General features: G+C 42.7%; 1 protein-coding gene across 18 annotated transcripts in view; it reads left to right on the top strand.

Annotated features, from left to right (window-relative positions):
* Positions 1-25,585, top strand: part of epb41a (erythrocyte membrane protein band 4.1a) — a 60,250-nt gene that overhangs the window by 10,513 nt on the left and 24,152 nt on the right. For 7 of the 18 annotated variants that reach the window (XM_025902234.1, XM_025902242.1, XM_019350931.2 and 4 more), the window contains exons 2-15: positions 11,502-11,818; positions 14,121-14,405; positions 15,042-15,146; positions 15,327-15,369; positions 15,884-15,959; positions 16,487-16,705; positions 17,692-17,779; positions 18,323-18,475; positions 18,571-18,668; positions 18,753-18,928; positions 20,624-20,865; positions 21,371-21,445; positions 21,647-21,691; positions 24,072-24,134. In XM_025902234.1, coding sequence (XP_025758019.1) covers positions 11,510-11,818; positions 14,121-14,405; positions 15,042-15,146; positions 15,327-15,369; positions 15,884-15,959; positions 16,487-16,705; positions 17,692-17,779; positions 18,323-18,475; positions 18,571-18,668; positions 18,753-18,928; positions 20,624-20,865; positions 21,371-21,445; positions 21,647-21,691; positions 24,072-24,134 — 1,977 coding nt within the window. In that variant the 5' untranslated portion in view covers positions 11,502-11,509. Of the gene's footprint in view, positions 1-11,501; positions 11,819-14,120; positions 14,406-15,041; positions 15,147-15,326; positions 15,370-15,883; positions 15,960-16,486; positions 16,706-17,691; positions 17,780-18,322; positions 18,476-18,570; positions 18,669-18,752; positions 18,929-20,623; positions 20,866-21,370; positions 21,446-21,646; positions 21,692-24,071; positions 24,135-24,228; positions 24,277-25,585 lie in introns of all 18 variants that reach the window. The other 11 variants (XM_025902237.1, XM_025902236.1, XM_019350933.2 and 8 more) reach the window with 7 other exon arrangements.

Below are 25,585 nucleotides of genomic sequence, written 5' to 3'. Positions count from 1 at the left end.
CTCACGAAGCTGGACGACAGGAGACTAGAAACAGATTTCATTCTGTGACCACCAGTGTTGGTCAAGTTACTTGAAAAAAGTAATTAGTTACTTATTACTGATTACTTCTCCAAAAAAGTAATGCTGTTACATTACTGATTACTTATTTTCAAACGTAATTAGTTACTTAGTTACTTAGTTGTTTTTTTAAAAAACATGATTTACAACCTGCATATGTAATAAAGTAACAGACCTTTCAGCCCTATTCTACTTTTTCTGCATGATCCATCATATGAAACTGAATCAAATGAAAAAGTCTCGTTTTAAAACTTGTTTTTTATGAGTTTTAATCTTTTAACTTTATGCACATTGCATCAAGCAAATATTAAATTATATGCAGCAGTCTTTGACTGGAAGAAATGTGTTTAACATTTAAACCTATGTTCTGCATATTCCAGCAGATAAAATAAAATCATGTTTTGTGTTTACACTCTTTCAAATAGATGCAAGTAAAACACAGCAGAAAATAAATAAAATCACAGATTCAGCAGCACTGAGTCCTGTCGCTCTTAAATCTATTGTCAGCTGTTTAGCAGGAGTGGAGCGGGTGGAGGTTTGCCCACAGCGGTCATGTCAGTGGGGGGATCCGGGGGTTTCTCTGTGAATGTCACTTTCCCGTGGCAGCGTGCTCGCTGCTCGCTCAGATTTGAAGTTTAATTTTTTGCTGTAGAAAGAAGTTTTCTTCCCACGCAGAGTGAACAGCGGACGCTAATGTTTTTGTTACTTTTTACAGAATTAAACTCAAAGTAATGTGATTACTTCCACGCTTTAAACGCTGCATGGTCGTACTCTCTCCATCACTCCATATTATCCGTTGTTGATCTGCACACGTCTGTCGCTGCCATGGGCGTCACACGCTCGTACATCATTGTCATGAGACACTCACACAAACAAAATCACAGTTTAGTAACGTTGTAACGCAGCGTGCTTACGGGAATGTAACAAACAGATCGAATGTGTCCACCTAAGCGTAGGAAGGTTCTTCTGACTGGCTCGTTTTCAAACTTGTCCCGCCTTCCTGTGCACCTCGAGCACTTCTGATGAGATCTTGTCTCTGTAGGACTTTTGTTATTTTATTCGTTAATGAAAGTTTTGCTACATTTCATCATAGTTTCTTTTCCTTCGATTATTAGTGTTTATTTAATTATTGTGCTGTTTTCATCAGAAAGAAAGGTCATTGATAAAAATGATCGTTAACTAACTGAACGATGTTCCCTACCTGCCCAGTCCTCAGATGCTCAGTACGTCAGAGCTGTGTGTGCTGACTGCCTCCATTGTTGTCACTGATGCCTGCTGATTCAGTGTGACCCCATACTGCCCTCTCCTCACACAGATGCTGTGCATGGATTCACGTGTTTTTGTGTTTCAGGACTTGTTTTTCCTTTGCTGGATAACGATGAATCCTTGCCACAGATTCATCTGGGTCAGGTCGAATTCCATTTTTTTTCTCTCCCCAAACATGGTGGCACTGTGTAGATGATGAGTGTGTGAGGAGGGAGGCTCATGCAGTAGTTACTGATTAACATCAGCATCCTCTGTGCTCCACATCTGCACACTGCACACTTTAATCCCACCCAGATTATTTTAAAGCCGCTTTTAGCGCTTAAGCTCAATTCTAGCGCTCTGACACAGGCTACCATGCAGTCAGAAATACAGATACACTTAAGTACGTTTTACTCTTTGCTGAAAATGTTTCGACCTAACCGGTGAACCAGGCCTTCCTTTCAGCCTAAACCTTAGCACCTCTTTTAAATTGCTTGGTCTGTCTTGTCATATCACTTCATGTCACTGACCTAATTTGAACCTAGAAATCCACCTCATGATATGGATGTGTCACTGTGATTGTCAGTATTGGTACTGGGCCAGTATTTGCCCAAACACAGGCCACATCCTTTAAAATCTGTGTCTATATCAGTACTTTCAGACAAGATCAAAGACACCATTATATAGTTTGACTTTGCACTATATAAAGCATTTCTACCACTTCTTGGCTCTGTGATCTCACTACACTCTGACTCATTTAACCCCTCCTCCACTTGCCCGTCTGGCCCTCAGAGTTTTTTCCAGCTTGGAGGAAGATGCTGATCTTTTCCTCCAATAAATATTACCTTGAAGTTAATGTGACATTTACTTATTATGTTACAAATGGCAGTTTGCTGATTGTGTAAACGGCACGTTATGAAGTTCCTAAGACAAAAACAGTCCATCACATAGTGGCGCTCTACAGCACAGCGACTGCGGGCTGTGACGAGCATTAGACACAGAGGCTGAGCAGGTTATTGTAACATAATATCAGTAACACTGTGACTGTTACTCCGCACCTCAAACTGAGAAGACAGAGAAGTGCCTTCAAGGATCAAACCACTGAAACCATTTAAACATCATAATGGTGCTAACTGGGCCTTCTGAAAATTGTAAATGTAAAAAGTAAATGTTCATGCTTTAAGACATTCTTCCATTATGTTTCAGCAGCAGTCACTTGTGATCTCTCATGTGTTGCTTTTTTAGAATGCCAAATATGTCTCATGTCACAAATGTATCTCTTTTTTTATTGTAGTAAATTTTATTTATACTGTTTCAGTATTATTCTAGTTAGTTGATGGTGTTTTAGTCCCGGAGTCGGCGATTATGTGAAAACTTATAAACTAAGGACAAAAATCTGTGGTCTGTGATATGTCTAAAGCATAAACTGTACATAAAAGATGGACATAGCCACTGTGATGTCACCCATTTGTTTAGCGAGGTGTGAAGTGCTGTGTTTCTGAGACACTCGGGGACAGTGCTTCCCTGTTAAAGGGTAGGGTCACTCTACAAAGCATAGTCTTTATTCATTTATATATTTTTTTTGTTTTTTGCCCATATTTTTCTAAATAAACATCATTTTCTGTTCAATATTCTAAATCGTGGAGCCTTTTTTTCAGGCTGCACCTTATTCATTTTTCCCATACTTGACTAATTCACCTTTAAACTGAACTGAGTTGCCGAATTTCGGTTAATAGCTCTTTGGGAATCCCCTTGTTATGTTTTGTTTGCCAAACTGGGTTATCTTTGGCATTTTTCAAAGAAGCACAGAAATGAGAAAAGGTCTGTGTGTTTTTTTTGCTGCTGGTAACATAGAGCCTAAAGATACCGTTTGCGTTGTTTGCTGAGTTATGTGTTAGACACATCACAGGTTCATCCTTTCAGTTCGGCGTGTTTTTTATGCTTGACTGATTCATAGGTCAACAAAACAAAACAATATTCTCCTGGCGATGGTGATGTGTTCAGGGACTGGACTGAAAATGAGTTAAAAACACAGCCAATGTCCAAAGAAACACCGAAAGGCTTTCATTAAGAACAACAGCTCAACTCTGCTGAAAGAAATGCGAGAGTGTTTCTCTTCTTCACTTCCTGATATGCTCAGTGTGTTTGGCAACATCATTTCACACACAGCAACACAAATTAAATTTGCATACTTTTTCTTTATCACACCAAACTGCCCATGTGCTCGCTGAACTGTAAAATACAGAGTTTAGTTCTCATCACACTCGTCAGTGTACCTGGAGCTGTGGCACTCTGTCCTGTCAGCACTCGTGCAGCTACGCCCGTGTCCACTCAGCACTGTGGGCTGCCAGCAGCTTCTGGAACTTCATGTGCTAGTCGCGTTGGCTTTCCACCTTTAATCTATGAGCATACCTTAAAATAGTATCAGGGACCGTAAGCGTATCCAAACACTGAGGCTGTATAGCAACTGGAAATTCAGTGCATTCAAAAATGTATTTATGTCTTTTTGCAATGGTTGCAGTTGTACTTTCTTTGTATATGTTTTCACATCAACTCAATAATGTCAGTTTTCAATTATACATGAGAATCAGTACAGTCACTGTGAGAATATATAATTAGAATAGTTTTAAATGCTGAGTCAGTCAGCTGTGAAATAATACTACACATCAAAGAGTTTTAATGCTTAATGCACGTTTCCTGCTTTGCCATTAAGCCAGTCATGTCACCACCAGTGCCAGAAGGTCAGCTGCAAGGTCATCAACTGAAGCCCTAAATCTGTCGTGGCTCAGGCCAGACCCTGTTTGGGCTCTGATTCAACCAATCAGCCAGTACCACCCTCCGCTTGTTTATGTGTGCATGTGTGATTGGTTCACCTGAATTTCTTTATTTTATTGAAACACAAACTGTTTGGTATTTTGTAATGACCCTGATGAAGGCCACAAGCCGAAATGCGTTGGTCAGCTGACAAAGTTGTTCCCTCGTGCTTTAAGTGTCGCTGGAGTCTTCACGCCACCACATCAACTGGAGGTCGCCATCCGTGGATGTTTTGCCCCCTATCCCAGTACATCTCCCAGTGGGGGACAGTGGCACACCGGGGATGTCTCTGTGGCACCCCCAGCAGCTGCCTTTACTGTGGTGTTGCCCACTAACTGACATCCTTCCACCAGAGCCAAAGCCAAAAACTTGCTTTCTCAGCCTCCTCTCCTAATGCCTTGATGGCTTTCTGCAGGTTTGGGCCCGTCACTCATGAAGTAGCTGGACAGCTGCTTTGCCCACTATGTCCTGACACCCAACCTCCACTGGGTAAATCCTGGCTTTGCAGCCAGCCTCTTGCCTGGCCTCTGGGCTCTGCCAGTTCAGCCGTCTCTATCTGCGGAGAGTGGTTGTTATATCTCTTGGGAAGACGAGCTTCTCCCTGAGGTTCACCAAATATCTGCCAGTCTTTCCCAGCTGACAGCATTCCTCCTCTGTTCAGGGGCTTGGGATGTGCTGCCAGCTTGAACAGACCTTACCAGAAAACGTCTCACTGACTCTGATGTATGCCATCACACTACACATCTTGAGGACTTCCTGACTTCCTTGCCACCCGAAGCATCCCTGGGACAGTGCCATCTTTTCTCCTTTTCATTGTTGCATCCTTTTGTTATGAAGACATGCAGACTTGCCATGCTGTCCTGCCTACAGGCACCAGCTGCCATAGTAGGCACTACTAAACAGGCAGGGCTATGGAAGGGAATTGTAGGCAACACTTATGAGAAACCTGAGCTTATTGTCTGGCATCCTTCAGATATCTGCTCATCTGAGGCACCTGTTAAAAGTGGTGTCCCATCATGTCCAGGAGCCCTGGCACCTCTTACCTTTATAAAGAAGCACTCCTTCTCCACCCTGAGGACTTCATCCACCACAATATCGCATTGAGTTTAAAATCTTGCTACTCACTTTTAAAATCCTGAATAATATTGCGCCCAGTTACCTCACTGACCTCAATCTGTACGCTCCTCGTCGTGCATTAAGATCATCAGGTTAATTACTCCTGGCCCAACCTAAGTTTAGACTGAAGACCAGAGGCGATCGTGCCTTTGCTTCAGCTGCAGCCAACCTTTGGAACAGCCTCCCTGCTTCTATTCATGCCTTGGGCTCTATCCAATCCTGTAAATCAAGATTGAAAGCATACTTATTTAACCTGGCTTTCCTGACCAGTTAATACCCTTTTGAAACTTTTTACTAAATTTATTATTTTATTATAAATTTTACTGCTTTTTTTATCTTCTTAGTAGATACTTTGTATTAGGGCTGCTCGATTATGGCAAAAATGATAATCACGATTATTTTCACTGAAATTGAGATCTCGACTATTTGACGATATTTATTTAACAATAACAATGTATTGAATAATGACTTTAAAGATTGTCAAAAAATAATATAAAATAGTGTGCAAATACTGATTACAGTGCAAATGTTTGCAATATAAAAAATAAATGAAAAATGTAAACATCTATGTTTAGTGAACTTCAAAATACTGCACAATATTTGATCCACGTCTGAACCCATAATGTTTCCACCAATGTTCCCTCTAATATTTCATGTGTCTGAGCGAACACACAAACTCCCTGAGCGTCCCTTGGACCACTGTGAGCGACATCAGACGTGTGCACTGTGGTCACGCCAGCATCTAATCCATCCAAGTTACATGGTTTATTAAAATAATCAAATTACAGCATTTACATTTATGTTAGACTACTTTTAATTAACTGCTTTAGCCCACTTACAATGACCTGTTCATGACCTGTGTAGGATGTTAACACTATTGGAAGTAAAAATAACTTGAACTCCAATTTTGAAAACACAACTTTCTTTCTTTCTTTTGTTCATAAAGCTCTGACTTGTATTATGAGTCTGTGGTCTGGGAGAGAGTCTGTAACTCTCTGTCTGCAAAATACAGTATATAATGACCAATGTTGGGCAATTAATTATATAGTTACTACTTCAAAAAGTAACTCAGTTTGGCAAACAAAGTTTTTTGCAGCTATTTTTTCTTTTTAATGCAGCCAAGGCGTTCTTAAATAAACATTTCAAACTATTTACAGAACAATCAGCTGTTCTGCATCAAATCTGATGCCACACAAATTATTTGTGCCACTCCAAAAATTAATTTCTGTCCACTATGAGATAAAGGAGAACAACAGCCTGATACCTGCAGGCCTGACAACAGGAGATGTATCACTGCTGTAACACCTGTAACATTCAGCAGCCGCCTCATTGTTCTGACACACACAACAAAACTATTGACTACACTACACACTAACTACACACTAACTACACACTAACTACACAAGATTTGCGCTAAACGTCTCAAATCTCTCACATCTCAGAACACCGCCGTCACTCCTAAAACTTCCCCCCGTTTCTTAACAACTAGATGCCACGTTGCCATATCATTTTTTGATTGGTCGACACAGTACTTTTTTCGACCAATAGGAAAGGGGCCGGGGGGGGGGTGTTTTGGTTTTGGAGAGCGCTTTCCTTATAAAACGCCGTTTTTACCGTTTCTTCCCGCAGTAAATATAAACAACGACAGTATTCAGGAAGAAAACCAAACATTGCAGATATTTTTATCATAACTCTGGTTTTACGTGGCCGATCAACACAATTTAAAAACTGGTATAAAGTCCACACTTTTTCCGTCAGTTGTTCCGTCTGTCCTGATCACATCTCCAATGGTTGTACACGTTGTCATTAATGTGGCTTCACTGCACATCAGCCGCCGCTTTGCTCGCTAAAACACCGGTGTCGGCACATAAGGACGCTGTCATAGCCTGTCAGCGACGTTGATTGGCTGCGTATATACGAATGTGAATCGCATTATTGGCTGGACTATAGGATAAGGTGGCATCGTTCTAATCCCATACAGGAGCAGCCAGTCACTCACTGACTAACACTGCAAAACAGAATTGTTAAAGTTTTAATTTTAATTTCAATTCAGGTTAGATTTTTTTTGTGCGCAACGCAGATTTTCTGTGCGCAGAGACCGTGCCAGCAGTGCGGTCCTCTTAATTGTTGTGACGTGTGTTCGAAACGCAGAGAGGTGCGCTCGATTTGCCACACGGAGCAGCGCGAGAGTAAAGCACGAGGGAGGTGCTAATAATCGGCTCAGTCATTTTTAATGATCGTTGAAAACCCAGATCGTAATCGAGATTAAAATTCGATTAATTGAGCAGCCCTACTTTGTATTCACGATCTGACCTTCCTTCTGTATTGAGGTTTGATACCTATTTTACTCAATTCTTCTGGTCTATTAGTGCCTCCATTCTGTCTGTGCTAGTACCCGATCTGTACCCTGTTATTGACTTATGTTGTTTCTCCGTATTACTGTGAAGCACTTTGGTGTGCCTTCGGGGTTTTAAATGTGCTATATAAATAAAACTGTATTGTACTATATTGTACCACCATGGTCCCCTTCTGTTTCTTGCTGACTTGGTGCTTTAATCTTATTAATTCACCATTTTATCTTCTGGTCAGAAAGTCATTGAATGATGTGGTTTATGACCAAATAGCAGTAAAACACAGTACAGAGATGATAATGCACGACCAACGTTGTTTATCCATGGATGTAAATATATTTTCTCCAGTTGCCTGCTGAAACCTGGTCACTAACTTTTTACTTTTTTACATAAAGATTCTGGTTAGTCACTTAGGTGGGTTAGCTTCCAGTGACTTGGAAGTGTTTGTCCTGGTATTAAGCCAGGAAAGGATTCTCACCATCCACCTTATGTGCCTGTAGGTGTTACAAGCTGTCTGTCCTGATTTTAACTGACAAATTGATATAGTAGAGACTAATATTCCTGTTATGACAGCAGAGGCCAGTGCATGAAAATGGACCAAAATGCAGACAGAGGCAAACTGGTAGGTTTTATTTACAAAGACACAAGATAAACACTTAAGCACAGGAAACATGAAATGAGAATCTAACAGGAGTCCGAAGCAGTCACGGCTCGTGGGTCGGGGATAGAGGTCACTGAAACAGAGGGAGAGAAATGTCAATGGAATGCTGAGTGAGGTGACGGGGCGATAAGGCAACTGAATGGCTTTCCAGTGGCTCACTTGCTTGCAGGTGGAGCATGACATGATGGGGAAATGGAATGGTCTGCCATGAGAATTTGGTGGCGTGAACCCGGTCCAGAATCGTGGAACTGCAGGTAAATAGCCCTGATTCGCAAGACCAGTACCCAGATCAGTTTCAATGTCCAGTACCCGCGAATGGCGTCCTCCACATCCCAGGCAATGAACCCAATCTTGCTTGTAGCGGGGAGAATGGTTGGGAACTCAGAGCGATTGTGTCGGTGGCGAACTGGTGAGATAATGCATTGGGTTTGATGCTCCGTGAACGTGGACGGTAGGAAATAAAAAAGTTAAACCTGGCACAAACAGTGACCAGCGTGCCTGTCGTGCACTCAGTCTCTTAGCTGTCCTCAGGTAAGTTAGGTTTTTATGATCCAGCAAATGGCTGCTCGGCTGCCTCCAACAGATGTCGCCATTCTTTCAGAGCGAGCTTTACTGCTAACAACTCCCTGTCACCCACCCTCTAACCCACATGGCTTCAGTTTAGCTTTGGGACTAGAACACTGGGATAGGATGGCACCGTCCCTGTGTCTGAGGCGTCTACCTCTGCAATGAAGGGTTTGTCTGTGGGTGGATCAACACTGGTGCCGTAGTGAACAGATGTTTTAGTCTGGAGAAAGCAGCGTTGGCTTCAGGTGACCAGGTGAATGGAATTTTAGTGGATGTGAGCTGTGTTAGTGTTGAGGCTACCCGACTGCAGGTAAACCATCTGTAGAAGTTGTCAAACCCCAAGAACTGTTGGAGATGGGGGTGTCGGACACTCTGTGACCATAGCCGAATCCGCCTTCACCTGCCCCCCTGCCAGGGTGTAGCCAAGAAAACAGATGGTGAAAGATGAGAGAAAGATGGTGAGTGAAACACATTTTTCTGCTTTGATGTACAGTTTGTTTTCCAGGAGGAGCTGGATGTGGGTTTGTTGTTCTTCAAGAGTCTTGGAAAAAATCAGAATGTCATCTAGGTAAACAAACACGAACCTGTCCACAAAATCCCTGAGAACATCAGTTACCAAAGCTTGAAAAATGGCTGGGGTTGGTTAGCCCAATCGGCATCACCAGGTATTCAAAGTGGTGTACTGAATGCGGTTTTCCATTCATCTCTTTGTCGGATGCATTGCGGAGGTCAAGTTTGGTAAAAATAGTAGCTCCGTGAAGAGTGTCAAACATGGAGTTTATCAAAGGCAGTGGATACTTGTCTTTGATTGTGATGTCATTCAGGTCCTGATAATCTATGCACGGGCAGTTTTGTCATTTTTCTCCACAAAAAAAACCCAACTGCGGAAGCCCACGCATTTTTCCATGGCCGCTTGTTCGGGTCGGGACACATTGCACAACCTAGTCTTCTGTTTCATAATAAATTATATGTTCAGCATGATTCAATGACTTCTCATCTCTTAATAATGGATAGGGAGCCCATGTCAGTCAGCCATCACTGTAGCGTTTAGATTAGGGAGTAATCACCTGTCTCCGGCGGAAGGCTGTAAAGGTTGGCTCTTGGAGGGTTTTTTTTTCTACATTGCTCTCTCTATATGTTTATCTGTTCCATCTGTGATACGATTGTTGTTGCTACAGCAACAACATTTCTGACTGTAGTGCATCATCAGTGTTCAGCTGATGGTCATGCAGCAACCCACCTTCTCTGGTGTAATTCCCATAGGACTGCATTAATCCCAAACTGAGCTCTGGATGGGATCACTGTGACAGGCAGACAGGAAAACGAGTGTTCTGCCAGAAGTGTGACATGTCCCGAAGTCACCAACGGGTTTCATGTTGCCATTAGCACCATCTGAAAGTGAGAGTGTAGCTTTCACCCCTTTAGTGCCAGTGTGGCATCTTAAATGATGATAACGTGATGTAACGCTTGTAATAATGTAAGGTCAGATGTTTTTGTTGTCTCTCTATGATCGGGGTTCATTTTACATGCTTTCTAAGTAATCAAACGCTGGGATTCAAATGTAGTCAGTTTGAAAGCCAAAGCACAACCAGTATGTTCTAGCCATTTTGTAACACTCATTGAATAAATTTCTGATTAATTCAGCATCCTGCCATCCTGGTAACCATCCCACAAACATTTCATTGCACAGGAACTGTGATAACTGCTGATAATTATTTACTCTTTCTTTCCTGTTGTTCATTAATTTCTTCCTCCAAATCATTTACAATACACCAGGAAGACTGCTCAAATAAATCCTAACATTAATTAATGTTCAGATTTTACAAATTCCATTTTTAGCAGTAAAGTACAGAAATGAGAGACAATTCCATTCTGTTTTTTGTGCAACAGAATTAATTAGACTTGCACTTAGAAATATCCTGTCTCAGAGTGACGCTGAAAAACTAGTTCATGCATTTATTACTTCCAGGCTGGACTACTGTAATTCATTATTATCAGGATGTCCTAAAAACTCCCTGAAAAGCCTTCAGTTAATCCAAAATGCTGCAGCAAGAGTCCTGACAGGGACTAGAAAGAGAGAGCAGATTTCTCCTGTTTTGGCTTCCCTTCATTGGCTTCCTGTTAAATCCAGAATTCAAAATCCTGCTCCTCACATACAAGGTCTTAAATAATCAGGCCCCATCTTATCTTAATGACCTTGTAGTACCATATCACCCTATTAGAGCACTTCGCTCTCACACTGCAGGCCTACTTGTTGTTCCCAGAGTATTTAAAAGTAGAATGGGAGGCAGAGCCTTCAGTTTTCAGGCCCCTCTTCTGTGGAACCAGCTTCCAGTTTGGATTCGGGAGACAGACACTATCTCTACTTTCAAGATTAGGCTTCAAACTTTCCTTTTTGCTAAAGCAATATAAACCACCTTAAGGCAACTGTTGTTCTGGAATGGCACTCTGTAAAGAGAACTGAATTGACATTAGTGTATTTGTGTATTTGCTGGTTTTTGATCTGTTCTGTTGCAGAAAAGTTTGAAAGGTTTGATCTCTGAGAAAACATTTCTCTTATCAGTCTGACTGTAAATTGGTAATGCTGTTATGATGGACTGATGCATGATGGTAAAGGTATCATTTTTTTTAAACTGCACTAAGCCAATCTGCTTGTGATTTAATTTTTATTTTATGATCTACCTCCACAGCTGTTGACATGACAACAGACGAGGCAGAAAGTCACCAGAAAAAGCCGAGGCAGCAGGAGGAAGCTGGCCAGGGTGCCAGACCTCCCACTCCAGAGGACGACCAGCTCCGACCTCAAAACCACAACTCTGCTGGCCGCGGTCTCACACGCCTCTTTTCCTCCCTCCTGAAAAGGCGTTCACAGTGTGAGAGCGAGGGTGGAGAAAAGGAGGACAAGGAGGAAGAAGCTAAAGCACCCATCGCTGACCCCGAACCTGAACTAAAAACAGAGGGCGAGGTCGCCCTTGACCAGCACTCAGTAAGCAGCGCTGAGGCTCAGGTCAGCCTGTGTTGGTGGCTGTGTTTATACAGTTAGGTCTTAGATGTGATATGTAAGGAAATGTGTCATGGATCGTGTAAAGTATTTATTGTAGGATGCCTCAACTTTTACATTACTGAGCAAATCATTTTCCAAACCTGAGAGTCTTGACTGTAGATGGTGCATGAAGCCTCCTCCCTGCTCAGGCTACAAGAGAAACATTACAAAGGTGGTTTTGGGCTCCTTCAGGTGTAGCCTGGTTCACCTCTGATCACCTCTGACTACACTGTGACTTTTTTAAGATCCTCCATGTGCTATACAGTGGCTTGCAAAAGTATTCGGCCCCCTTGAACTTTTCCACATTTTGTCACATTACAGCCACAAACATGAATCAATGTTATTGGAATTCCAGGTGAAAGACCAACACAAAGTGGTGTACACGTGAGAAGTGGAACGAAAGTCAAACATGATTCCAAACATTTTTTACAAATAAATAACTGCAAAGTGGGGTGTGCGTAATTATTCAGCCCCCTGAGTCAATACTTTGTAGAACCACCTTTTGCTGCAGTTCCAGCTGCCAGTCTTTTAGGGTCTGTCTCTACCAGCTTTGCACATCTACAGACTGAAATCCTTGCCCATTCTTCTTTGCAAAACAGCTCCAGCTCAGTCAGATTAGATGGACAGCGTTTGTGAACAGCAGTTTTCAGATCTTGCCACAGATTCTCGATTGGATTTAGACACCAGACAGGTCAGGGATAAAGTTATTGAGAAATTTAAAGCAGGCTTAGGCTACAAAAAGATTTCCCAAGCCTTGAACATCCCACGGAGCACTGTTCAAGCCATCATTCAGAAATGGAAGGAGTATGGCACAACTGTAAACCTACCAAGACAAGGCCGTCCACCTAAACTCACAGGCCGAACAAGGAGAGCGCTGATCAGAAATGCAGCCAAGAGGCCCATGGTGACTCTGGACGAGCTGCAGAGATCTACAGCTCAGGTGGGGGAATCTGTCCATAGGACAGCTATTAGTCGTGCACTGCACAAAGTTGGCCTTTATGGAAGAGTGGCAAGAAGAAAGCCATTGTTAACAGAAAACCATAAGAAGTCCCGTTTGCAGTTTGCCACAAGCCATGTGGGGGACACAGCAAACATGTGGAAGAAGGTGCTCTGGTCAGATGAGACCAAAATGGAACTTTCTGGCCAAAATGCAAAACGCTATGTGTGGCGGGAAACTACCACTGCACATCACTCTGAACACACCATCCCCACTGTCAAATATGGTGGTGGCAGCATCATGCTCTGGGGGTGCTTCTCTTCAGCAGGGACAGGGAAGCTGGTCAGAGTTGATGGGAAGATGGATGGAGCCAAATACAGGGCAATCTTGGAAGGAAACCTCTTGGAGTCTACAAAAGACTTGAGACTGGGGCGGAGGTTCACCTTCCAGCAGGACAACCACCCTAAACATAAAGCCAGGGCAACAATGGAATGGTTTAAAACAAAACATATCCATGTGTTAGAATGGCCCAGTCAAAGTCCAGATCTAAATCCAATCCAGAATCTGTGGCAAGATCTGAAAACTGCTGTTCACAAACGCTGTCCATCTAATCTGACTGAGCTGGAGCTGTTCTGCAAAGAAGAATGGGCAAGGATTTCAGTCTGTAGATGTGCAAAGCTGGTAGAGACATACCCTAAAAGACTGGCAGCTGTAACTGCAGCAAAAGGTGGTTCTACAAAGTATTGACTCAGGGGGCTGAATAATTACGCACACCCCACTTTGCAGTTATTTATTTGTAAAAAATGTTTGGAATCATGTATGATTTTCGTTCCACTTCTCACGTGTACACCACTTTGTATTGGTCTGTCACCTGGAATTCCAATAAAATTGATTCATGTTTGTGGCTGTAATGTGACAAAATGTGGAAAAGTTCAAGGGGGCCGAATACTTTTGCAAGCCACTGTATGTTCACATAGTTTACACTGTGACACCTCAGATATGTGGATGATCTCACAGTTTTTGCTGAACTGTAATTCTTGACATGCACATCTCCATCAAAACTTCACCATAGCACGATGTGCATCCTTTTCATAGCTCTGACAGCAGGTGCATCCATCCTCTCAGTTTATACACAGTAACTGTTGTTTTTCAGTATGAACTGCTCAGTTTCACCTGTGATGGCATTAAATCCAAACAAGGTTGTCACCTGGTATTCAGATTAGGATTATGAATTGCACTTTAGTCTTTTTGTAAAGACACTGATGTTTTTAGGCATATAAATATATCAGTTACTTCATGACTGCATCATCATCAAAGTGTCTCTGTCAGGCTACCCAGGTAGAGAAGAAAGAGACTGACGAGGACAAGGTTGGAAAAGAGAAGGAGAAACACGAGGACAAGGAAGGGGAGGTTACCTTGGAGAAAGAAGAGGAGAAGGACAAAGAGAAGAAGGAGGAGGAGGAGGAGTCTGGCCCTGAAGAGGGCAGTAGGGGAGAAAAGGAAGAGAAAACAGCAGAGGAAGAAGCCAAAGCTTCCAGAGTGTCACGCCGACCCAAGACCATGCAGATCAAAGTCACACTGCTGGACGACACTCTGTATGAGTGCGAGCTGGATGTAAGTTCACACACACACACACAGTTGGCAATAACCCAATTCCTTAGTTATTTTATAAACTTTTTATTCTTGATTAAGGTGGAATTTTTGCTAGTGTAGGGCTGCATTGTTTACGCATAGGACCAGCTGATGGCGCTCACTGCCCATGCCACTGAAACAGACACTATGTAGAATCCCTCTATTATCATCAAGCCAGCAGACAAAGGTGGTGTAGCTGCCATACTTAGTGGTAACCATCACTCATAGTGGTATCAGACCAGTCCAGGAGAAGCTGGAGTCCCTGTCGAGTCCCTGCTGGACTTTGAACTGCTGTCTGAGTTTCTCCACTACTTATTTCTGACCAACATCCTGCGTGTGATATCAGGTGTGTTACATTAGCAGGTAAATCTTTGATCTAATGTCTGCTCCATTTGTTTGTGCGTGCGCACTTATACATCTTTGTGAGGACCAAATATTGGAGTGTTACTATACCTGTGGGGACCAACATCCCCGCAAAATGTGCTTTTAGTGTCAGGGTTACAGTTGGGTTATGGTTAGGCTCAGGGTGAGGCATTCATTTTTGATGCATTACGTCAGTGAGATGTCCTCACTAAGATATAAAAAGCAAGTGTGTGTGTTTGTGTGTGTTTGTGTTAGAAACACGCTAAAGGCCAGGAGCTGTTCATGAAAGTGTGTGACCACCTGAACCTGCTGGAAAAAGACTACTACGGCCTGGCAATCTGGGAAACTCCCACTATGAAGGTGAGCTGCAGTGTAACGGTCAGTATCCGTCCAACAATCCCAGCCCCCCTGTTCCATTAGGAGATATCATTCACATGTCATTGTACCTGATAATTAGACTGACCCTTTGCCCTGTTATGGAAAGAGTTGATGGTTCGATATCACTAAAGCTTAAACTGCATATGACATTTTTTTGATTAGACTTGGATGGACCTGACCAAAGAGATCCGCAGGCAGGTACAAGGTGAGCTCAACTCTTCCACAAAGAAAACTTGTGTTCGTCTCACAAACAGTGAGCCTCACTCACAAACAGTAATTGCTGTGAGTTGGTAGATTAGGTGCTCTCTGTCCTCATGTTTTCATAAACTTTATCTTCAGTCACAGTGAGTATCTGAGGAGAAACATTTGTATTTTTAACGTCACTGTTTTGTCTCCACACGGACACTGTAGTTTCACTTTCAGTCAGCCTTTCTCTTGCTTTTTTACTTTGACCACTGCACTTCAAGACAAATGTGTTTCCTTATAAAGAGAAGCATGAGTGTGGCAGTATGCAGATTGCAAGTAAAACTCACGAGCCTGTAGATTTAGAATGATTTAGATTCATTACTAAAATTAGCCAAGTTTCATAAACCCAATGGTAGACTTGCGTGAGCATTAATAATTGTGTGCAGGGAAATAAAGATTTTTGCACACATATTAATGAATTACTCAGACCAGTCTGGGTAATTGTTTAATCACTCCTTCCTTTCTTTCTCAAGGTGCCAATTATAATTTCACTTTCAATGTAAAATTCTATCCACCGGACCCAGCCCAGCTATCAGAAGACATCACCAGGTACAGTATATATCCCAGTACACCTGTCTCCCACTAGTGAAAATAGTTTTATTGTATCACATAGTGGACGGGGTGTGTAGTCCATGTGTGTGTTTTTAGTTCCCAGAAGGATGAAAATCCGTCCAGTTTAGCAGCTGGAGGCTCTCAGAGCTTTCTGTGGCATTTAAGACGTTTTCAGTCAGTCAGATGGTGACACAGATGAATCCAAGCTACATGTCTGTTTCTAACCTGTGGAGCCTCCGTGTTTCCTTTCAGTATCATTTAACCTTCTCCAAATTGACATTGGTTATGTATTATTTCAGTAGGAGAAGCAATTTTTCCCGGGAACAACCTGACCAGCCTCTGTGAGTCAGAGCGGGATCAAATATACCTTTCGTGTGTTCATTAGTGAGCATGCGAGTTTAGCTCTGAATCTGGTTTCCACCATCGTTTTCTGGGGCTTTAACACATCTCACAGTACGACTGTATTAATCCAGGTCATTTACCATCTATCTATAATTAATGTGAGAACTGCATGTGCATTGCAGATACTATCTTTGTCTCCAACTGCGAAAGGACATCCTCCAGGGCCGCCTTCCCTGCTCCTTCGTTACTTTGGCTCTGCTGGGCTCCTATGCTTTGCAGTCAGAACTTGGTGAATATGACCCCGAGGTGCACGGCAGTGAATATGCTAAAGAAATGAAAATGGCCCAAGGTCAAACCAAGGAGCTGGAGGACAAAATGATGGAGCTGCACCGCACATACAGGTCAGTCGCCCAGTGGAAATCTTATTTCATTAGCTAGTTGTAGATCCATCCGTCTTCTTCCACTTACCCAGGGCGACCACATTCTCACTGAGATCACAGTGGATGATGGTGGATTTGAACCCAGGACATTCTTGCAGTGAGGCAACAGTGCTAACCCCTGGGCCACTGTGTTCCCACTTATTGCAGAGAATTTATGTAAAGTTCACGAGTTGCTGCATTGCTGAGTTCACCAGTGCTTTCTTTCCTTCTCAGGATGCACCAAACTGTAGCTCATAATATTGTAGCAATTTCTTGGATGAGTTTTTTCTGTTTCCACAGTGTAAGTACGGCCTGTTTCACCTGCATGGAGAGCTCCTTTGACCACATGTTGTCTGTTCACAGCAAAATCTTCCAAATGCAAGCACCACACCTCAAATCAACTCCAGGCCTTTTATCTGCTTAATTGAAATGACATAACGAAGGAATCGCCCACACCTGCACACAAAGTAGCCTTTCAGTCAACTATACAATTACTTTTGGTGGGTGGCACATATTAAGGAGCTGAAGCTCGTAAACCCTTCATCCAATTTGGATGTGAATACCTTCAAATGAAAGCTAAGAGTCTGCACATTATGTCCACGTCCAGATAAAAAACTTGTCAGTATCTCAGGTTTGCACAAAACCGCTGATCGATCACAGGCGATAGTGATGTCAGCATCACTGACATGAGCACGCATCAAGACATAACTTTATTTGCAGACAGTGAAGTTAAGCTAACAAACATTAGAAATAATTGAGCAGTCAAATTGATTGCACGGTTGATTAGCCGTTCTTGCCTTTGTCTTGCTTCGTCATAAATCCTTGAACTTGTGTGACCTTCATATAAAACTTGTTTCTAAAGTGAAACATGTAGTAAAGCAGCTTACACCATTACACATTTAACATCTAAGTGTGGATTTAATCAGTGTCACAGAAGCTAAAGATTTTGGATTTCTTTGGGGTGCCAGATCCATGAGCCCAGCGCAAGCAGATCTGATGTTCCTGGAGAATGCCAAGAAACTTTCCATGTATGGAGTGGACCTCCACCAGGCCAAGGTGAGCATACACATCCTCAGCTGCTCTTATTATTCCTTATAAACTATTCTTAACTGCTCCAATCACTAATTAGTAAGTAGTGATTCACCCTCGTTTTCCATGCTAACTTTGGAAGTAGGTAGTTCACATACTTCACAGAGAGCTTGTCCTCTTACATGCTGGTGTGAATGTGGTGCTCCTTGTAAGAAAACGATTTGATATGTGGCGTCTGTGCAGTGTGACAGTGTGCACATCAGAAATAAGGTCATTCTCCTCACATCAGAGCAGGGATTAAAAATAAATATAGGAGAGCACTTTGAAGATGATACTGCCCCCCTGTGGATGCTTGGGAGCAGCACAGGTAGGTTGCACAACCAGTCAGAAAAGAGCTTAACAGCCCAGATGAACTAAATGTGCATCATAACCAGGTGTACTGATCCAAGGAGCATCCTTTAGACTACTGCACGCTGACTGGGCTGGAACGATGTTTAGTATCTCCTGTTTATTTATTTATTTGTGTACACTGCTTTAGGAGTTATTTCTTTCATTCTGAATATCTGTTAGGATCTGGATGGAGTTGACATCATACTGGGAGTTTGTGCCAGTGGTCTGATGGTTTACAAAGATAAACTGAGGATCAACCGTTTCCCCTGGCCCAAAGTCCTTAAAGTCTCATACAAACGAAGCAGCTTCTTCATTAAAATAAGACCATCTGAGGTAAACCACCACAAAAACTTCCTTTTTGTTTTTCACTGACGTCCTTCTAAGGTCTGTTAGTCTTGTTCACAGCAGGTTTGTGTCTGTTCTAACAGGTGGAACATTATGAGAGTGCCATTGGATTCAAGCTTCCCAACTACAAGGCAGCCAAAAAGCTGTGGAAAGTGTGTGTCGAACATCACACCTTCTTCAGGTGTTGTATTCTCATCGTGCTGCGTTTCAGAAGGAGCTGAGGCTTTGTTTTTTAGATCTGAAGATCAATATTCTTTGTCTGCAGGCTGACCTCCTCTGAGATGGCCACCACCCCAAGGAAGTTCCTAGCATTGGGCTCGAAGTTTCGTTACAGCGGTCGGACTCAGGCACAGACCAGACAGGCTAGCTCTCTGATTGACAGACCAGCTCCCCTTTTCCAGCGCTCCTCCAGCAAGCGGAACTCTCGCAGTCTGGATGGAGGTATGCCTTTAATACCAAACTGTTGCACTCGTGTTTTTCAGTCTAGCCTATGAGTCCTTGGACAAACAGCTACAACAGACCTGTATGCATAAACGGTTGGGTGCGCCCATACTTACGTCGGTTTTAGCCAAAACTACCATAACTCTTGACCCACTGGTGCAACTGAAAAATTCCAACAGTTCCTGAAAGTATCTGTGCTTTTTCAGTAAAATTATGGTCGTTACGGCAGACAAAAGGCAAAAGAAAGAGAATTTGGGCAGAAAGTTAGCAGAAGAAGAGGGAGAGAAAACTGAAAATCTGCTTCATCACCTGCTGAAAAACAACAACAACCAACATGAGCTTAAGTAACAGTCGGTAATAGATATTAAATGTCACTGCGCAGCACCCTAATGATACATGGCATGTTCAGAGGCAGCAGACCAAGATAGTGTGTCTGTGAGCACCTGTTTGGACACCTGTGTGAACACATGTGTTCGTAAGGTTTCTCTATTTAAGTATTTAACAGTGGGTGTGGGGGGGCACTGCCCTGCCCCCAGGACATGAATGGAGGAGACCTGGGCCCCAGACATGCAGAGGCCCCCAGAGCACGAGAGCCCCAGGAGGACCACTGCAGGGGCAATCGTACCACTGATCTAGAAAGAGCCGTGGAGAGCCCTGGATGGGGGTCACCCAGCAACTGCAGTGCAGAAGCCACAGGGGGGCTGCAGCAACGCGCCCTCAGGCTCTGCTACACCAGAGCAGACCGAGCCCTACACATATACAAATACCCAGACCTTCACCCAACATGAAGACACACAGAAATGAACACAGTACACACACTCACACTCCCCAAACCCCCAGCATGGCCCCTACCAAGACCCCTCAAAGTCTACATGTATTTAAAACTGAGAGGTGGGCACCGGCACCAGAGGTGAGGCTGAATAAACAGACCGTCCTCAGTGTGCCCACCCATAAGGCCCTATATGTATGTCAGGAGAGTGTAAGTAATGTGAGTCTCTAAATTGCAGAATAAAATTGAGACACAGGTGGGCAGGAGGGGACAGAGGAGGAATGCCTCCCTTGCACCTCTGTGATGCACGTGCACCCCAAGGCCCTGCATGTGTGGTGGGGTGATGGAGCGGGAGGTGGGAGGCAGTCTCTCAGCACACCTTGATCTTTGCAGGGCCGCTGCGACGCCGTGCATGGGTTTACCGTAATGACCCTAATATCACTAAAAAGCACAGAGTTGCTGCTTTCAGAACCCGTTGTAATTCTTTCAGTTGAGCAAATGGTCCAGGAGTTACAGATGTTGGAAGAAAAGTTGCAAACACCTGTTTGATGCCAGCAACAGGTTTAGGCTTTAGAGGGTTAATCAGTCACATGTTTAAGTGTGTTGTGTGTTCTTTGCTTTTTACAGTCAGCTGGTGGCTTTGACGTGTTTCAGGTTTTGAGTGACATTTCTATACAAAGATTGATTCATAAAGATAACTGCCAAGAGCACAGTGGCATCTGTGCCTCTTCAATCAGTAGCACACCATGCACTCACAGTGTGTACTTTATGTAGTACAAGTACTTTTGAGCTGATTCAATGGTATTTGCTTTCTAAACTGGGACATTAATGGGTCCAAGTAGTGTTTATTGATAAATTACATCATAAAGAATTATTGTTGAATTGTTTCCAAAAACAAAGCGAGGCTATCGTCTCTTCCATTCTAGCAATGGTGTCGACTCCTGACAACAAGTCCAGTCGTCCTGTCAGTGCCCCCGTTATGTCACCAGTGTCACCTGGGGAGGCCACCCCATCACCACTGCTACCCACCCTGCCTCGTTCTGACCACCACGATGTCTCCACGCCCAGAGGACACCGATATTCCAGCAGAAAGGCAGAGTTAAAGGCAGAATGCCTAACAACTGACAGCGTCAAGAGCCACAGTCCCAAGTCTACTCCAGAGATTAAGGTAGGGGACATACCGCCGAGCTTTAACTCTACTTATTATTGGGAAAAAATACCTCGGTATAATTTATAATCTGAGATCGACAAGACCAGAGCAACCCAGAGAGGACAGAGAGAAAGGTTCAGCTTGGCAGACACTGGGTGAGCGCTGTACCTTTACAGTACAATTTAAGGACCTGTCCTGTATAACTTTGTATAAATGAAATGATACTTATCACATATTAGTTTTTTTCTCTCTCTCTTTCTGGAAAATATGGCCCCTGTGGACTCAGTTTGAGTGTCCTTTGTTTAAAATGCTGCATTGGAAATGAACTGCTCCTTGTCGGTTTATGCTAACTTGCCTTCAGTTGTGCTAGCTAGAAGCTGTTGTACTGCACTGGACTACAACTTTATTTACATTTGCAAAGTGAGCACAGACCACTTCACTCTTGGTTGTAACTATATGAAGGCTGTTGTCCTGTTTTTCCTGAAACTGATCCTCAGCATGTGAGTTTTGTTTAATGTACTAGACGGTGGGCAGGAGAGAGCGGAGGCATGCCCCGTCTTTGGCCATCACTAATGGGGAAAAAGAACGAAAAAGCCAGGTTTGTTTTCCTTGTACATGATCAGACCTGATGCATGATAGATGAGACCACTTACATCAGTTTTTACATTAAAGATGTTTTTATAACTGAATCTGCATATGTAAGTGCGTGTGTGCGCGTGTGTGTGTGCGTGCGCGTGTGTTGAGTTTTGCTGAGTTAGCAGTAACATGTTCACCTGTGTTTCCTCTGATGGGAGAGCAGCACTCTCTTCAGGACAGAAAGATGGAGATGGTTCGAGTGAGGAAGGTTAGCGTGTCACTGCTGCCCTGTGATCCCTGCATCAGCTACACATCAGCTCATGTTTATTTTGTCCAACAGTGCTGTTTCCATTGCAGACACAGTGATTTGCTGCCTTGATTGTTTCATTATTTCTGCTGTCTGCTTCTCTGTGAATGCTGCTGTATTTTCTCTGAGCTTTTCTGAAGTTGAATCATTAATCATTCAACTTTTGAACTGTGTCTCTCATTGCCTGCAGCTCTTGGACAAAGTGGCTCTCTCGTATTATTTTTATCATTATTATTATTATTATTATTATGAAGTATTAGTAGTTGTAGTTTCTTTCTTTCTATCTGTAAGTGCTGGATGTGTAAATAAGTCTGAGCCTTTAAAGTGGGCTTCTATAACCAGTTTAATGTGTTGGGACGGCACAGCTCCAGTCCCAAAAATGTCAGGATAAAGAAAAAGAGGGAAATCATTTTCAAATGTCATAAACAGGTATTTTATTCACAGTAAAACATAAAAGACCAAAATGTTTAAACTGAGACGTTTTCACATTTGAATGAAAAACACTGGTTCAGTTTAAATTTGATGGCAGTAACACGTGTGCACAAAGCTGGAACAGGAGCGTGTTTGTAGCTTTGCAGCTGCCCGTCCTGTTTGAACATGCTGTGGAGAGCAGCTCTGTGGCTGCTCGGGAGTCCTCTGTGTTTTTAGTTTTGTCATTTTGTGGCAGCCCAAATGTTCTATTCAAAGGTCTGCACAGTTCAGGATCTATACTCACTGAGTATGAAGCCATGTGTGGTAATAGGTGCCGTTTGACCTACTGAAATATGAAGCTCTTAACCGGAAAACAACGTCTTAATAAGAGCAGACGTTACACTAAAACCTGCGTGTGCCCTCGTACCATCAGGGATGCAGGCTTTGGTTCCTCTCCGCTTTGTTTCCACAGATGTGATGTGTCTGATCTCAGGAGAGTTTCCTTAGTCCAGGACAGAGAAGTCTTTAGCCTTCCTGCATCATATTCACACATGGCTTCTTCGTTGCCTTAAGCAGATCACGGGCATTCACTTATCATGTTTGCCTCTGTTGTGCACGCAGGTTTTTCCAGATTCTCAGGATCCTTTGATGATATTCTGTATTTCAGATGATCAAAGTCTTAATATTCTGATCGTGTTCTGCAGTTTTTCTTTTTGCAGACTGGTGAACTTGTGCCCATTGTTTTCTACCCAAACCTGATGTTCACCCAGCTGTTTCCTCTTAGTTCCACTTGTTTTTGGATGTTTTTCCTGCATCAAATTCAAAAGGAGATTATTTTTCATAAAATATTAAAACATCTCAGTTTAAACATGCTGTTTTCTGAGCTGAGAATAAAATATGTGAGAGTTGAAAATCATTGAATCCTATTTATCCATTTATTTACATTTTACATAATGTCCTTACTTTCTTTGAAATGAGGGTTTTAAATTGAAATATGATCGAAATATTTTAATGTTGCCTTCTCACCATTTTGGCTGTCCACACACATATTTTGAACTGAATGCAGATGATATTTAAATTAAAAAGGCTAGGCTCACAGCACGGAGAGGCATTCAGGTATTTTCATCAATCTACGAGACACCTGAAATAGTTATCAGTGAATATTATTTGATTTTTTGAAAGCATTAGTTCTAGATCTGACTCAGGAGACAGGCGCGCATCATCCTGCACTTCCTGCACACCACACTGCCACTGTAGCAGTCCTTGCATGCACAGAATGTGCCTTCCATAGATGTGCATCAAATATGTGATCTGGTTCCCCGGAGATCCCTACATATTTTCATATTTCTGTGTGGACGCTCTGCCACATCAGGTTATAAAACCTTCCAACACTAAATCTGCACCAACAATGCTGTAAAGGTGCAGCCCGTGTTTGTGTCCAGTGTATTTCACACTGACTGTGTCACTAATGATCAAAATGAAATATTTCTTTAGTTTTATTAAGAAAGAAGAATAAGATCAGTATTGAATCATCGGTGCATTTAATAACAGGTGATGGGTCTCCGTGCATTCACCTGGTAGCAGTATAAATCACTGCAGAGGCTGATAACAAGCCAACTTCCAGTGTTTCTGCCTTAGTCCAGTTAAGAGAGCCTTCACCAGTCCACTGAGTGTAGGGATGGAGAGGAACTGGGTCCCAGCCTGCTGCATCAAACACGTGACCGATGGTCCTGTTGCATTGTTACCTTTACTGAGCTGGACGCAGTCGGGGCTGCAGCCTGCATTGTTGTTGTGATTGCACAGCTCGTTTTTGATACGGCTCATGTCATTGGTCAGTCGTGCTCATGGGACACTATTCAGAATCACATGTGAAATGTTCAAACCAGTTGTTATGTTAAACCAGTGTTTTCCTTTTTCCTCATTTCCACAGAAAAGATCAAAGAAACTTGAGGGTGAAACAATTTATATCAGACATAGCAATTTAATGTTGGAGGTTTGTATCTTCAGTCTTAAATAAGCGTTGTTCGCTGTCACAGCTCCGTTCTTTAGTTCTTTCATTCTTTCGTTCTGTCTTTTGTTCTTTCTAGTTTAACCCTAAAGGGTTGGCATGCACCATTTTCCTGTCTGACTCTCATGCAAGTAGCTTCACTTTACTTTCACATTGTGTTTGTCCGTGTGATAGATGACTGGGAAACATCTCCAGGAAAGTTCACAAACATATGCGTTCGCCGTCCTTCCAACCTCTGTCTGTGGTTCACGTCAGTGATGCTCCTTATAATGAAATGTTGGAGCTCTAGTACGACATAAACACTCACTTCAAACTGTGATTGGTTGAGAGGAGCAAGGCATTGTATTCCTGTTTTATTGGTTATCAGAGGACCCAGTATAACATCATCTCCTGGGCCTGGATTCACAAAACTCTCAAGTACGAGTTTGTTTCCTGGTGACAACATCCTATGAAAAGTTTTAGAATTTTAATTTGTTTTTAAAGAATTTCCCCTTAAGGTTGGGCGTAAAACTGTCACAATTATAAGTTATTCATAAAGTGTCTTAGCTCTGAGCTTAAAAGTGTGGAACAAGAGAAAAGTTGAAGCATCAGTAAAGTTTTAACTCAGTAACTGTTAGGCTGGGACTCCCTGCTAATGCACTTTAGGTTTGACTCGGAGCTAAGCGAGGGGATTGTGAATATGAGTCCTGGAGAGATGCGTATGTTACCTTTTAACCAAAATCAGCTCCGTGTGTGACACCATCACTGCCCTCAAAAACAGTGAACTTCACTGATAACGTGATCGCAAACCACAAAACGGTCGGGGGGGAAACGTGTTCTCGACTGACTTCGTGCAACAAACAGTTTCAAGAAAGCTTTTCTGACTGTCAGCCGTAAACCCTCATCATGTCACACCAGCCAAAGAATAGGTGTAAATATCTGATCAACAACCCAGTGAGCAGGAAGCAGAGTCTTTGCTGTAAACAGGCTCCAGTCAGTATATTTGTTTCCCAGTCGTTTATGCTCACAGTCTGATATTTAACACTCCAGACTTTGCTGTCATCGTCATTACGTCTCATGGTCATTTAGGACATTTTTAATATGATGAATGTCCTTCATGGTCCTAACACAGTGCTCATGCTGAGATAATGGACTTGTGTTGTTCTGTTTGCTGTGTCCATTGTGCTGTATCATATTCTGTCAGCATCATTTCAGAAGAAAGGGATGACAAGAACCACTGATACTCGTTAATCCACAAATAAAGCATTCATATGTAAAATTAGGCTACAAAGTTGACCTGGACTTGTCATCTATCTAACTGCAGTACATGGCTAAGCCTAATGATTTTATAATGTGTCATCCCTCTCTACAGTTTACTCTGCTGACATGTGGAAAAGTCTGTATGTGACATTTAAATTGTTGGCTTTTTTTAACTGTATGTAAAGAAAAACCACTTG

The sequence above is a fragment of the Oreochromis niloticus genome, linkage group LG22, assembly GCF_001858045.2.
Source record: "Oreochromis niloticus isolate F11D_XX linkage group LG22, O_niloticus_UMD_NMBU, whole genome shotgun sequence".
NCBI lineage: Eukaryota > Metazoa > Chordata > Actinopteri > Cichliformes > Cichlidae > Oreochromis > Oreochromis niloticus.
This window is presented reverse-complemented; position numbering and strand designations above follow the sequence as displayed.